Here is a 15,809-nt window from a genome sequence, read left to right as displayed (position 1 = left end):
AGTCCTGAGAGTTGGATATGTTGTTCAACACATTCTCTACAAGACTACTGAGTGTAATAATTCTGCAGCTGCAAATCCATTCACTAACAAAAAACGCATGAGCGTTACAGATTGAACGAGCCCGAAAAAATATGGATTCAGCAGAATTACCCACTCAAGTAATGCAATTAAAACAACAAGTAGATGCATTGATACTTGCTCTTACAGAGGTAAAAAACGAAAATCAGGCTTTAAGACAGCAGGTTGGCCGTCTTGCGCAGCTCTCTGCTGCTCAGCCCCGTGAGCCTAAGATAAACCCTCCTCTAGTGTTTACTGGTGATCGGAGTAAATTTAGTGAATTTAAAAACGCATGTCGATTGCTATTCTTGTTGAAACCTCATACCTACCCCACTGACCAAATCAAAGTCTGTACCACTATTTCCTATCTGACGGGGTAATCCCCGGGCCTGGGCAGACTCTCTCTTTGAGAAAGATGACCCACTTCTTAACTCCTATCCTTTATTCCTAGCGCAACTCGCTAGTTTATATGAAGACCCCAATAGGCAGAGTACTGCTGATACCCAAATGAGGGCTTTAAAACAAGGAAGGAGACCTGTTGAGGACTTCGTGGCAGATTTCAAAAGATGGTCCCTTGATTCAGGGTGGAATGACACATCCTTGCGAACGCAGTTCAGACTCGGCCTATCAGCTCGCCCGAGCGGATTTACCTGACACCTTGGATGGCCTGATACAGACCAGTATCAATATTGACAGACGACTGCGAGAAAGAAAGGCTGAGAAGATGGGATTGCCATTGTCCAGTCCTTCTCGGATGTCGCCTGTTGACCCTACTCCTATGGAGGTAGGAATGATACGCCCACCTTTGACCTTTTCCGAACGTGCCAGGAGGAAAACCGAACATCTCTGCATGTACTGCGCATCCCCGGATCATTTGATAAACGGCTATCCCCTTGTCCGCAAAAAAGAGGGTGAGTGTTCAAATGTCTTGCTAGGGGGACTAACAACTTCATTTTCTAATCCTTATCTTTTTATTCATTTGACATTACAGTGGGACCAAACTAGGATCACCACCAAGGCTATGGTCGACACAGGATCTTGTGGGAACTACATTGATACTTGTTTTGTTACCTTAAATAAAATACCTATTATTTCAAAACTTAAACCTGTCTCTGTTAGTTTCATTAACGGTATTCCGTTATCCTCTGGTCCCATCACTAATCAGACACAGGCACTCCTTGTCACTGCTGACGGGTCTCATGTGGAGACCACCACTTTTGATGTACTGACCTCACCACATTTTCCCATTATTTTTGGACTTCCCTGGTTACACATACATCAACCAATCATCGATTGGAAAACAAGAACTCTAACCTTCTCTTCTCACTACTGCGAAACCACGTGTAATCTCTCATCACATGGAAGGATCCTGTCTGTGGTGTCGGATGAGATTATACAAATATGTTATCAGGATTTGTCGGAAGTCCTCCTTGAGAAAAACGCTCAAGTGTTGCCTCCCCATAGGGACTATGATTGTTGTATCGATCTACTCCCTAATAGCAAATTGCCTTTCGGTCACGTTTATCCTCTTTCACAGGATGAACTCTCTCATCTCAAGGAATACTTGGATGAAAATTTGGCGAAAGGATTCATCAGACCTTCTACTTCCTCCACTGCTGCAGGACTCTTCTTTGTCCGCAATAAAGATTCAAGTCTCAGGCCTATTATTGATTTCAGACAATTAAATACCATTACAATAAAGGATCGTTATCCTTTACCTCTTATTCCTGAACTTATAGAACAGGTGCGCAGAGCTTCCTACTTTTCGAAATTGGACCTAAAAGGAGCATACAACTTAATTCGAATCCGTGACGGGGATGAATGGAAGACAGCATTCAGAACCAGATACGGACTGTTTGAGTACATCGTGATGCCATTTGGGTTGTGTAATGCTCCCGCAGCCTTCCAACGATTTATAAATGACATATTCAGAGACTTGCTTGATGTTTGTGTTGTAGTATATCTGGACGATATACTTATTTATTCTCATTCCTTATCTGAACACATAAAACATGTAAGACTCGTGTTGTCAAGACTACTTGCACATAAATTATATGTTAAATCAAAAAAATGTTTATTTCATAAAGAGGAAGTACTATTCCTAGGATACATTATATCCAAAAATGGACATGAGCAAAATATCCTGTATTCTAGATTGGCCTGTGCCAACAACTCGCAAAGCATTACAAAGATTCCTCGGATTCTCTAACTACTATAGAAAGTTCATCAAGAACTTCTCTGCTATTGTGAGACCTCTCACACAACTCACAAGTACAAAAAAACAATTCAAATGGTCAGAAGAAGCAAATGGAGCTTTCTGCTTGTTGAAATCAAGCTTTACTTCTGCTCCCATACTACGCCATCCAGACCCATCCCTTCAATATATTTTGGAGGTAGATGCGTCAAATATGGCAGTAGGAGCAGTTCTCTCACAACGACCAACAAACACTTCACCCAGTTGCTTTCTTCTCAAAGTCACTAAGCAGCCCTGAGGTGAATTACCCAGTGGGTGAAAAAGAGTTACTAGCCATAAAACTGGCATTAGAGAATTGGCGACATCTACTTGAGGGTACTCGATTGCCAATCCTTATATACACAGATCACAAAAACCTTCAATACCTTCAGACTAATAGAACTCTTTCCCACCGGCAGGTACGATGGTCATTATTCTTTTTGAGATCTAATTTTCTAGTGACCTATACACCTGCAGACAAAAATAAAAAAGCGGATGCGCTTTCACGATTAACCGAAGATAGCTACGCCGAGGTTCCCTCAGTTCCTATAATACCCTATGAACGTATTGTCGGTGTTGTCCGTTCCCTGAAGGAAGAGATTTTGCACAGCATAGGACTGGATTCACCTCCACCACAACTAAATGCTGATGCAGAAGGCTTCCTCTATTACAACGATAAACTATACATACTCCCTACTATGCGAACCAAGATCTTGGAATTGTCGCATGATGTACCTATGGCAGGACATATGGGTATGACTAAAACATTCAATTTACTTACTAGGCAATTTTGGTGGCCTGACATGAAGACGACCGTACAAAAGTTCGTTTCATCTTGTGACATCTGTGCAAGGTCCAAAATTGACACTACAAAACCATCGGGTCTACTTTGTAGTTTACCAATACCCCAGGTTCCATGGGAAGTGGTGTCCTTAGACTTTATAGTAGAACTACCACCTTCCAAAGGATTCAACACCATTTTAGTGTCAGTGGACCATCTGACCAAAATGGCACATTTCATTCCTATCCGAAGACTACCTTCATCCAAGCAAACAGCGGAATTACTTGTGAAACATGTCTTTAAGTTACATGGTATTCCAAAAACACTTCTGTCTGACCGTGGTTCACAGTTTATCTCAAAGTTTTGGCAAGCTCTATGTCAGATTCTACGAATAGAGCGAAAACTTACTTCTCCTTACCACCCTCAGACCTACGGACAGACAGAAAGAGTCAACCAGTGCATTGAGCAATATCTACGTTGCTATACTTCATATCTACAGGACGATTGGGTGGACCTCCTCCCGCTGGCGGAATTCGCCTATAACAACGTGACCCACAGCACTACTAAACAAAGTCCATTCTACTTAAACTATGGGTTTCATCCCACACTTCTTCCACCACGTATCTTGCCATCAAGTAATCCAGTGGCCTCTGATTATCTTACCCAAATAAAGGATTCCCTGGGTTTACTCAACACCACCATCTCACATGCCCATAGCCAACAAAAGAGGTACTACGACCTTCGTAGAAAACCCTCTCCCCAATATGCCATTGGGGATCTTGTTTGGCTTTCTACAAAAAATTTGAGATTAAAGATCCCTAGTAAAAAACTTGGACCTTTATTCCTGGGACCTTTCCCAATAAAGAAGCTTATTGGAAAAGCTGCAGTACAACTCACATTACCAACAGACCTCAAGATACATCCCATCTTCCATGTGTCTCTACTAAAGCCCCATGTTCCTAACCAAGGAATAAGGCCTACCATCTCACCTCCACCTCCTGTACAAGTTGAAGGCGGAGAAGAATTTGAGATAAAGGAGATTCTGGATTCTCGTATCCATAGAAGAAGACTCCAATATCTAGTACGATGGAAGAACTATGGGCCCCAAGACGACACCTGGCTGGATACCTCCGATATACATGCCCCTAGACTGATTCGCAATTTCCACTCGAAATACCCGGAAAAACCAGTTCTAGAGGCCTTCCGGAGCCGGCCTTAAGGGGGGGGGTACTGTAATGTTCTGGTACCTCTGGTACCCTTATTTCCACATTTCTCTCTTAATATTGCGTCCCATCTTGCTATCCAAATGGAACGCATACACCTTTAAGGGCAATGACGTCATCGCCGGGCGCCGCTATGAGCGGCTATTTCAGTCGCCGGCTTTCTCTCACTCATTGCTCGTTCAAACCGCATGTTGCCTTGTCTTGTCCAATGCTGCCGGAGCTTCAAGCTATTCCCCTTGCCTGAACAAGACCGGAACCTCGCTACCGATCCAGTATCTCGCTACCGGATTACTCCATTACTCTTGGACCTTGCTACTACTAACCCATCTAGTGATAAGTACCCCGCAGGGGATTCCTTCCTCAACCTAACTTTCACTATCTACTACTGCATACTAAAGGGACTATTACTATCTAAGCTATTTCTATCATCTGCATAGATTGCTAGCTCTTGGGACTACCATCACCTATCATTGCACTAGGTTACTCTCTCTTGCATACTTCATCTGCTGTCCCCTACCACCTGTTACTATACATGATTGCTAAAACCTATCTGCATACTATCATCACCTACCACTCTCCTGAATACTACTACTAAGTGCTCACCATTCTATTGCCTGTCTCTCATCTCTATTCTATCATATACATTCTATCACTCCAGGAACATCATATTGAGTGTATGTATATTTGCATAACAGGCTGTACACAGTGATGAAGTCCTGAGAGTTGGATATGTTGTTCAACACATTCTCTACAAGACTACTGAGTGTAATAATTCTGCAGCTGCAAATCCATTCACTAACAAAAAATGCATGAGCGTTACAGTAAGGTGGATAAGTCTGGCAGCAGCGGGGATAGCCTGGGAAGAGATAGGCCTATGAGAAGGGAGTTAAAATAGTCAAGATGAGAAACAACAAGGGAGTGAAAAAGTTGCTTAGTGGTTTTAGTGGTTAAAAAGGGGCGTTTTTGCAGTTATTAGGGAGGTGAAGTCTACTAGATTTGGACAGTGATTGTATTTGGGACAGGTCAGAGCTCAGCATTACACCTACTACCCTGCATGAGGGGAGGGACTGATAGTTGTAATATTGATCTTGATAGAGAAGTAAGGGGAGGGGGCATGGACAGTAGGGAATATTTTGAGCTCAGCTTTAGAAAGATTGAGTTTGAGGCAGTGGTGTGACATCCATGCTGATATGTCAGTTAATGAGTTAGTAATGTGAGAGGAGACTGAAGGAGTGAGATGAGGAGTAGAGAGATAGATTTGGTTGTCATCAGTATAGAGATGGTATAGAGATGGTACTGGAAGCCATGGGAGTTTATCCAGTGACCAAGGAAGGAGGTATAGATGGAGAAAAGGAGGGGTCTACAGAAATAGGAAGTGGAGAGGAGGAGACAGAGTTATAGCTAACACTGAAGGAGTTTTTTGAGGAGGAGGGCATGGTCAACAGTATCAAAGACAGCAGAGAGGTCTAGTAGTATGAGTACTAATAGTGACCATTGGTGTTAGCAGTTAGTAAATCCTTAGTGAGTTTTAGTAGGGCAGTTTCAGTGGAGTTTAGTAAACAAAAGCCAGACTATAAGGGGTCAAGAATGTTGTTGTCCATGAGGTAGGAGCTCAGATGGTTGTAGACTAAGCGTTCTGAAAGTTTAGAGGTATATGGGGGCAAAGAAATGCGTCTGAAGTTTTTCAGGCTGGTGGGGTCCAGTCAGAGATTTTGAAGTATGGGGGTGATTAGCGCATGTTTTAGAGAGGAGGGGAAGGTTCCAGTAGAGAGCGAGGGATTGAAGATGTGAGTGAGGGAGCAAAGGATAGAAGAGGGTGACTGTAGTTTTGTGAGAGAATGGGGTCCAGCAGACAGGTGCTAAGTTGGGCTTCTGAGAAAACTTTAGCGAACTCTTCAGTAGTAGCAAGGTCAAAGTGTTGAGGGTGGTTTAGTACAGGGTATGTTAAATGGGATAGATATCTGTGAAGTGAAGATGCCCATGCAAATTGCATCAATCTTGTTTTTGAAGTGACTGGCAATCTTGTGAGCAGTGAGTGAGTTACTGGGTAGAGGTGGTGGTGGAGAAAGTAGATAGGTAAAAATTAGAGAAGAGATAATGAGGACTGAATAACAGAGTATTAAAAAAGTATGCTTGTTTGGCAGCATGGAGGGATGAATTGTATTTTAACCACTTTACCACCGGAGGATTTTGCTGTCTTACGTCTGGGCAACTTTTTGCGATTCGGCACTGTGCGACTTTAACTGACAATTGCGCGGTCATGCAACGCCGTACCCAAACGAAATTTACGTCCTTTTTTTCCCACAAACAGAACTTTTGGTGGTATTTGATCACCTGTGCGATTTTTACTTTTTGCGCTATAAACAAAAAAAGAGCGACAATTTTGAAAAAATAGCAATATTTTTCACATTATTTTTATATGAAATTCCCCCCCAAAAAAATGTAAAAATCTAAATTTTTTATCATTTTAGATATGAACGAATTTATGCAGCGCTAGCTCCAATACTATTTAGCTATATATTAAATTATCATAAACATAAAGTGCTAAGTGCTAAAATAACATATATGCAATGACCAATAAATTATAAAGTGCATAAATCCACATAGGTGATTATGAATAAGTCCAAGTGAGTATTCAGTGCTTGAGAAAAAAAGTCCTTATTGTGATCCAAATAAGGTGCCAAAGTGCCAAGTAATTCAAGTGCTTGCAAAGTGATAAGGTGCCCCTCAAGGTTCCCCACTCACCAGATTGCCGATATAAAAAGACCTTGGAAATTATTGCACCCTGCCCGGGATCTTTTGAAACCAAAACTTCTCCTATGTAGCCTTCGAGGTTAAATGGGTCTGCTTCCGCTTCCACCATTAAATGAAAAGATGGCCATACATGGTGAAGTAAGTTTAAACCAGGTCTTTGAAGACGCTGTATTGACGGCGAAACGAGTTGACGCACTTCCGGTTGCGGACCAGACGGAACGTCACTTCCGGTCAGGAACTTCCTGTGTGTGGAACGCACGCCAAGAGCGGCGCCACACGAGTTCACTGTATATGCTTACTTAACATATTCGCTTGTGAGTATCCATCTGAACTTTTTTATGGCAATAAAATGGTTTAAACTTACTTCACCATGTATGGCCATCTTTTCATTTAATGGTGGAAGTGGAAGCGGACCCATTTAACCTCGAAGGCTACATAGGAGAAGTTTTGGTCTCAAAAGATCCCGGGCAGTGTGCAATAATTTCCAAGGTCTTTTTATATCGGCAATCTGGTGAGTGGGGGACCTTGAGGGGCACCTTATCACTTTGCAAGCACTTGAATTACTTGGCACTTTGGCACCTTATTTGGATCACAATAAGGACTTTTTTTTCTCAAGCACTGAATACTCACTTGGACTTATTCATAATCACCTATGTGGATTTATGCACTTTATAATTTATTGGTCATTGCATATATGTTATTTTAGCACTTAGCACTTTATGTTTATGATAATTTAATATATAGCTAAATAGTATTGGAGCTAGCGCTGCATAAATTCGTTCATATCATATTCCCTAAGATTTTCTTAGCGTTTGCAGCAGCTGCACATTACTACACCTTTATACATATTTTTTCACAGATTAATCACACGTTGTGTAGCGCGGGCATAATTTTGTTTTTTCATTTTATCATTTTAGGCCAATTTGTTTTCTGCTACATATTTTTGGTAAAAAAAAAATCTCAATAAGCGCATTTTGATTGGTTTGCACAAAAGTTATTGCGTTTACTAACTAAGGAAAATATTTCTGTCGTTTTTGGTGTTTTTTTTTTTAACGAGTAATGGCGGCGATCTGCGATTTTTTTTGCGGGACTGCGACATTGCGGCGGACAGATCGGACCCTTGACTGACATTTTTGACACTTTTGGGGGTACCAGTGACAGTACTACAGTAATCAGTGCTATAAATATGCACTGTTACTGTAAAAATGACACTGGCAGGGAGGGGGTTAATTTTTATTGGTGATCAAGGGGTTAATATATGCCTGGTGCTTACTGACGTGTGTGGGGGAAGGGGACTATGTGACACAAGGACAGATCGCAGGTTCAGCTATGCTGAACCTTGCAATCTGACCCTGCCTGTCACTTAGGAGATCCGCCCGCTTTGTTTACACAAGCAGGCGGATCTCCACACTCGATTCCCCGGCAATCGGGGAAGAGCGGTGGCGATCGCCGCCGCTCCTCCCCTGGCCCTACTCCCGCTGTGACTGAATACAGCGGGAGCGAGCCTCCGGCGGCGCGCGCGCGCCTTCGAGAGAGGGGGGAATGTCTGGCGACGTAGGTCTACGTTGCCAGACGTTATCGAGCCACTTTGCCGCAGTAGAGCTCTAGTGAGCAGCGGCAAAGTGGTTAAGAAGCAAGATTTATATAAGGTGAATGCTTGCTGGGATTTGGTTTATGCAACAATCACTCCACTGCACGACTTTGTCTCTTGTGCTGTTGTCAGTCTGCTAAGGTTGTAATGGTCGGGGCCTGATTTTTCATGTAGTGAAAGAAGCAAGCGAGTCCAGTGTGGATGACAGTGATCTGTTGTAAACAGAAGTGGCCAGGTCAGAGCAGGAAAGAGGTGGGATTTTGTCATAAAGGTGGCCAGTTGCAGAGTAGAAAAGAGAATGATTAAAGTGGCAAAGGTTTCTATGGGTAATTGATCACCAACAGTGTTAACCCCTTCCCTGCCAGCGTCATTATTACAGTAACAGTGCATATTTATAGCACTGATTACTGTAGTAATGTCACTGTTCCCCCTAAAAGTGTCAAAAATGTCAGTTAAGGGTCCGATCTGTCCGTCACAGGTCACCATCATTACTAGTAAAAATAAATAAATAAATAAATAAAAATGACATAAATTGTTCCCGTAGTTAGTAAACGCGATAACTTTTGCGCAAACCAATCAAAATACGCTTATTGAGTTTTTTTTTTTTTACCAAAAATATGTAGCAGAAAACAAATTGGCCTAAAATGTTAAAAATTTTTGATTTTTAATTTTTGTTTTGGGAATGTTATATATCAGAATGTGAAAAATATATTTTTTTTCAAAATTGTCACTCTTTTTTTCAAAAATTAAAAATTGCACTGGGGATCAAATACCACCAAAAAAAAGCTCTATTTGTGGGAAAAAACGGACGTAAATTTCGTTTGGGTACAGCGTCACACGACTGCGCAATTGTCCGTTAAACTAACGCAGTGTCGAATCGCAAAATATGGCCTGGTCAGGAAGGGGGTAAAATCTTCCTGTCTTAAAGTGGATAAAAAAATGCCCATTGAGAATTTTTTTGTCAAAGACATGTAGCTAAATACATTTTGGCCTAAATATTTGATAAAAATTTAATATATTGGATATTTTTTAACAGTCAAAGTAGAAAATGTCAATTTTTTGCAAAATTTTCGCTATTTTTTTTAATAATATCGCAAAAAATAAAAGTGCAGAGGTGATCAAATACCACAAAAAGAAAGCTGTGTTTGTGGGAAAAAAAGGACGTAAATTTTGTTTGGGTACAGCATTGCATGACCGCGCAATTGTCAGTCAAAGTCGCGCAGTGCCAAGTTTGTTATGTTACAACCTTATTCCAAAACGTATTAAATTGATTATTTTCATCGAAATTCTACAAACAATACCCCATAATGACAACATGAAAGAAGTTTGTTTGAAATCTTTGCAAATTTATTAAAAAAAATAAAAAATAAAACAAATCTCATATATAAAAGTATTCACAGCCTTTGTCATGACACTTACAATTTAGCTCAGGTGCATCATGTTTCCACTAATTATCCTTGAGTTGTTTCTACAACTTGATTGGAGTCCACCTGTTGTAAATTCAGTTGAATGGACGTGATTTGAAAAGGCATACTGTCTATATAAGGTCCCACAGTTAACAGTGCATGTCAGCACAAACCAAGCCAAGGAATTGTCTGTAGACCTCCGAGACAGGATTGTATCGAGGCACAGATCTGGGGAAGGGTACAGAAAAATGTCTACAGGATTAAAGGTCCCAATGAGCACAGTGACCTCCATCATCCATAAATAGAAGAAGTTTGGAATCACCAGGACTCTTCCTAGAGCGGGACACCCAGCCAAACTGAGCGCTTGGGGGAGAAGGGCCTTAGGGAGGTGACCAAGAACCCGATGGTCTCTGACAGAGCTCCAGCATTTCTCTGGGGAGAGAGGAGAACCTTCCAGAAGAGTAACCATCTCCGCAGCACTGCACCAATCAGTCCTGTATGGTAGAGTGGCCAGATGGAAGCCACTCCTCAGTAAAAGACGCATGACAGCACGCCTGGAGTTTGCCAAAAGGCACCTAAAGGACTCTCAGACCACGAGAAACAAAATTCTCTGGTCTGATGAAAAAAAGATTGAACTCTTCACCCTGAATGGCAAGTGCCATGTCTGGAGGAAACCAGGCACCGCTCATCGGCTGGCCAATACCATCCCTACAGTGAAGCATGGTGGTGGCAGCATCATGCTGTGAGGATTCAATGTCAGAATGGCATTGTTGATGTTGGTGCAGGGTCCTAGTTTGTGTGGTTGTAGACTCTCCCTGCTTTCCTCTTCCAGTTTTGTTTTCTCAATGTTCAGTCTTTCATCCTGCTTTTCAGTAGCTGGTTTTAATGGCCTGACTGTTTGAAAGACAAGTCATGAAGTAAAAGGGACTGTCTCTAGCTGTGGCCCCTTTGTTGACTCTTTCCCAGAAGTGGGCCTTTTTGGTCGCTGTCTCTATGACAGTTTCACCACATCTGGTCATTCATAAGGACAAGTTGTGCTTTGCCCAAAGCCGTCTTTCTCTCCTAGGGTGGGGTCATTTTTTTTTTTACTGAGAGGACATTATCCTCCCATCATACTTTCCTAAATCAGTTCTTCATAAAAGATATCTCTCCGTTATCTGGGTACAGTCTGGGCTTTTCATGTTTATTTAAATGTTAGGACCTCCTCTTGTCAGATGCATCCCTTCTTTGTGGTCACTGTTGGGCCATTGAAAAATGCATGATCCTGCAGGTGGTGATGTAGGGTCCTTTACTTGGGGAAGAGTTCCCTGCTGTACTGTAGTTGTTGGCAAGTTTTTGTTATCTCACTCCCCTCTAAAGGCACTGCTTTTGGACATCCATCTTCCATGAATAATTAAGGAAGCTATATCCTTTAAAGATCGAAAGATAACATAGGATATTTTTTTGGATTCTCTATAAAAATTCATTTCTTGACTAAAATACTAAAATATCACCTGCCTCCTTGTTCTTGTTGGCAGTTGCCCATATATGTTGTAGACTTTTTTCTCTATGTTACTTCTAGTTCACTAATTTAGCTCTTCAGAAAGTTACATGGTTGGGCCACCAGCAGGAGCCACTTCTAGGCTGAGCATTTGAAGAATAGAGTAAGCTATGTCTGTAGAATAGGATTTTATGGTGAGTACAAAAATAAAAAATAAAAAAAGACAGGGATATATATAATACATATCAATGTCAATCAATCTTTCTAGTGGTAGACTAAACTGAGTGCATTTACTGCACAGAGATTGACTAATGACTGTGTTTTTCCATGAGCATAATTATGTAGATACAATATGCAGATAGAATCACCACAATCAACTGTAAGCTTATATATACATGTATTCTCTTTTCTCTGGCATGTTGACAGATACTAGATTGATTATTCCCCAGGTGTTTGACATCAGATGCTGATCTTCGTCCAGACATAGTAGAAGTATGTGGTCTAATATCAGATATCATGATGAGGTATATGGACAGCTTATCTTCTAGCCAGATTGCCTCAGAGAAAAAACTGGAAAGAGAAAGAAAACGTGCACAAAAATATTTCATTGAAGCTAACAAAAATACAGGGACGTATCGTCACCGTCACCCTTCACTACCTTATGTAAGTACATTACCTTCTTTTCTTTTCTAAAGAACCATAGCCCATTTGCAGACTTGTTTAAATGGGACTTTCTAATTCTCCTGTGTCTAAATATTCAACAGGGTTCACTTCTGTAAAAAAAAAAAATTATATAGTTTATAAGAAATTGCCAATTTTCCTCATCATTGTGTTAATTGTTTTTTAGGGATTATATGTATTTAGTCTGCATCTTTTAAATCTGTAAAGTCTGCGTCTTATAAACCTGTTAATAATTCTTTTTTCCTAATGAACCCAAAAAACTCAACAAAAACAGGACTTTAGAGTTTGATGGTCTCTCAAAGAAACACTTTCACTGACATAAAATCAAACAGCTTTATTTAAGAAGTGCAGTAAAACGTATTAAGGACATCCCTAATCTATTTTAACATGCTTCCTAAATAAAGCTGTTTAATTTTAGTATGCTAGTGTAAGTGTTTCTTTGAGAGACCATCAAACTCTAAAGTCCTGTTTTCTTTGAGTTTTCCATGTTAATTCATGAATATTTAGCATTGTTTAGGATGTAGTGGTACACCACGGTAATTCTTACAAACCTGAAATAATTTAAATATTAAAATTATATTTTACCTAGAAAAAGTGTGTCTCTTCCAGAACAACAAGGTTGAGGATGTTACAAACAATGTTGAAGATCTGTTATAGTGTTGAAAAAGTGCAGAGGTATATGACAGTAGGCAGTATGTGCAGGAGAGGAGTACAGAGGGCATGACAGCGGGCAGTATTGGCAGAAGAGGAGTGCAGAGAGTTTCACAGCAGGCAGTATGTGCTGGAGAGAAATTATGAGGCTGTAGAAAGTATGTACAGGAAAAAAGTGCATGGAGTATGATGGGGCAGTATATGCAGGAGAGGAGTGCTAAGAATATGATGGTTTGCCACCTATCTCTAGAGGTGATAGGAAAGATAGTCAAGCAGAGACAGGAGGCACTGGGTGGTGTATGGTGTTAGTTAGAAGCAGTGATACATTGCATACCTTTGTATATAAATTGTTCGTTATAGGAATGTTGGGTGCCATTAAACTTTTTTGCTGACTCTGTGAACAGGGGGTGAGGTGTCTGGGAATGGCTACCTTTCAGTGGGGGTTAAGGCAGTCAGGGAGGGATGTGTGTCAGCCAGGGATGAGGCAGTCACGGAGGGATGTGTGTCAGCCAGGGATGATGCAGTCAGGGAGGGATGTGTGTCAGCCAGGGATGAGGCAGTCAGGGAGGGATGTATGCCAGTGGGGGGGTGTAAAGAAGACAGGGAAGGGTGTCTTTCAGTTGGGGGTGGGGGTTGTTAAAAGGGCCGTATAGAGATGTCTGTCAGGATGTGAGGCAGCAGTGGAAAGACATATGTCAGTGAGGGAGTGAAGGGGGGTGATGGAATCAATAAGGGCTCTTTCACACGGGCGTTCCGATCAGATTCGCCTGTCATTTTTAGGCGGATCTGATCGGATGCCCCATTCAGCCCTATGGAGCAGTGGATGTCAGCGGTGACATGTCCGCTGACACCCGCTGCCATCCGCATGCGATCCTGTCCGTGAAATCCGGAAAGATGAAAACCCTATTTTCCATCCGTCCTGGGGATCGGATCGGATGGGATCGGATGAGAGCGGACAGGCAGTCCGCTCTCATCCGATTCTCCATAGAGAGCAGCGGGGCTCTCACACCTCCCTCTCCGCACACAGAGCGGAGACGGAGCTGTCATCCACCGGCTCAGTGGGTATCGGCAGATCGATCACCGCTGAGCAGAGCACGGTCCGCAACGGAATGCAGACCGTGTGAAAGGGGCATAAATTATTTTTTTAGCCAGTAGCTGCTATCTCTTCTGCATTTCCTTTGTAAGGACCAAACTGTCGTACCTGTGAATAAGCTTAATTTGTTAATTGCAACATTATCTTTTAGATTCTGCATCTCTCTATCCAGGTTTGGGGGAAATTTGAGTAATCTGTTTCTGTGGGCACTGGATGTTAATTTCCATTTCATCGTGTTGAGTGTATGTCAGTTTAAAATGAAGCACTATAATGACATAGTATTTTGAAGATATTGCGGGGAAGGGGGAAAATCTAGCGTGTGAATTATTTTCACCATTATGACTCTCTGCTTGAATTTTCCACTTTAAACCAACTGGCCTGCCTAATTTCCAATGAGTGAAATTCACTCCTGAATTAAATCGAATTCAACCTGCCTTGACAAATTTCATAAAAGAACAAAAGAACAGGGTAGCCTCTAAGAGTATCAGTAAATTCTCAAACACACTAAAAGAGATATATTTATGACTAAGGTAACATACAGTATATCAAAGCGGGCAAGCTCTAGAGACAGCACCTCCAATCTGAAGTGGATCAGCAATGATTCTGCCCATAGATAATTCCTTTCCAAATTTTCTAATTATTGGAAAATAGTGACTCTAAGGGCAGCCATAGACGGAGAGATTTTCTCTTCTGCAACCATGGGTTGCAGGAAAAAAAAAACACTTGGTTCCCCCATCAACATGGTCAGTGTTTATGGGGGAATACCTCCCCCAGAGCTATTGTGTTCTCCAGGCAGGGGGGGGCGAGGAAAGCCGTACCCGCTGGGAGAACATACTGATTATTGCTAGTGGCTATAACAGCCACTAGCAATAATTGCATGTAAAATCAGGAAGGCTGGTTGTACCTAAGTCTATTGATCGATCAGCTTGGGTACATTTAGCCTGCCCATACATGGTTTGAATCTTGGCTGGTCCCTGCTGAACTGGCCGAGGTTTGAACCATCTATGGTTGACCTAATAAACCAAAGAAGATGGTTTTCAAGGCCTCTGCAGGTTTTTGTGTGTCACATTGAAAATCCTATAAAAGAAGTGTACAAGTGTGGATTGATATGCTATTGAGAAGGGATGCACGTTTTTTGTGTATTGCGGAAAGGAGCACAATTTTGTAAACGTTCCAGCATTGCACAGATGTGAACCTAGCAATGGTGTGTCCGTTTTATTAGATATTACAAACCAACATAGACAGGCTTACTTAAAGTGTTACTAAACCCACAAAAGTAAAATCAGACTGTATATGCATTAAAGCATGCTTATTATACTCACTGTGGAACCTAAGGGGTTAATCCTCTGCACTGTGTATAAAGGCTATGGGATCATGTCTGTCTTATCCTCCTCTTCGTCCACCTCCCCTAATTATTTCTTGATAATACAGAGCTCAGGGACAAACTACACATTCTCAGTTTGATTTGTATTGCTAGAGAGTTTTTCTTTTTTCTTTTTTTTTTTTAACAACATTTTATTGAAATTCAACTCAGTACAGAAAAATAGGTATAGAGCAACATTAACAAGATACACATCTTCAAATAACATACGCAAAGCGTAGAGATGTATAGTAACGAAGTAGAACTACTTAAGTACTGTACTTAAGTACCGAAATGCGGTATCTGTACTTTCCTAGAGTAGAATTTTTTTCTCCTACTTCTACTTTTACTTCACTACATTTTTTCGATGATTTCGATACTTCTACTCCGATATTTTTTTTTTGTGCTGCATAGTTACTAGTTACTTTTAAAAAAATTACCACTGCCAGAACAGTAGATGGCAGGTTTCATGAAGCTCAAAAAAATGTGTATAATGTCA

The 15,809-nt window shown here is 41.3% G+C and overlaps 1 protein-coding gene across 1 annotated transcript in view; it reads left to right on the top strand.

Moving 5' to 3' along the window:
* Positions 1-15,809, top strand: part of NEK10 (NIMA related kinase 10) — a 472,071-nt gene that overhangs the window by 265,199 nt on the left and 191,063 nt on the right. Inside the window, exon 26 of the mRNA XM_082258594.1 lies at positions 11,975-12,188. Within this exon, the coding sequence (XP_082114720.1) occupies positions 11,975-12,188 (214 nt within the window). The remainder of the gene's footprint in view (positions 1-11,974; positions 12,189-15,809) is intronic.

This window comes from Pelophylax lessonae, assembly GCF_965119305.1.
Source record: "Pelophylax lessonae genome assembly, chromosome: 5".
NCBI lineage: Eukaryota > Metazoa > Chordata > Amphibia > Anura > Ranidae > Pelophylax > Pelophylax lessonae.
The sequence above is the reverse complement of the archived record's forward strand: the minus strand, read 5'-3'. Positions and strand labels throughout refer to the sequence as shown.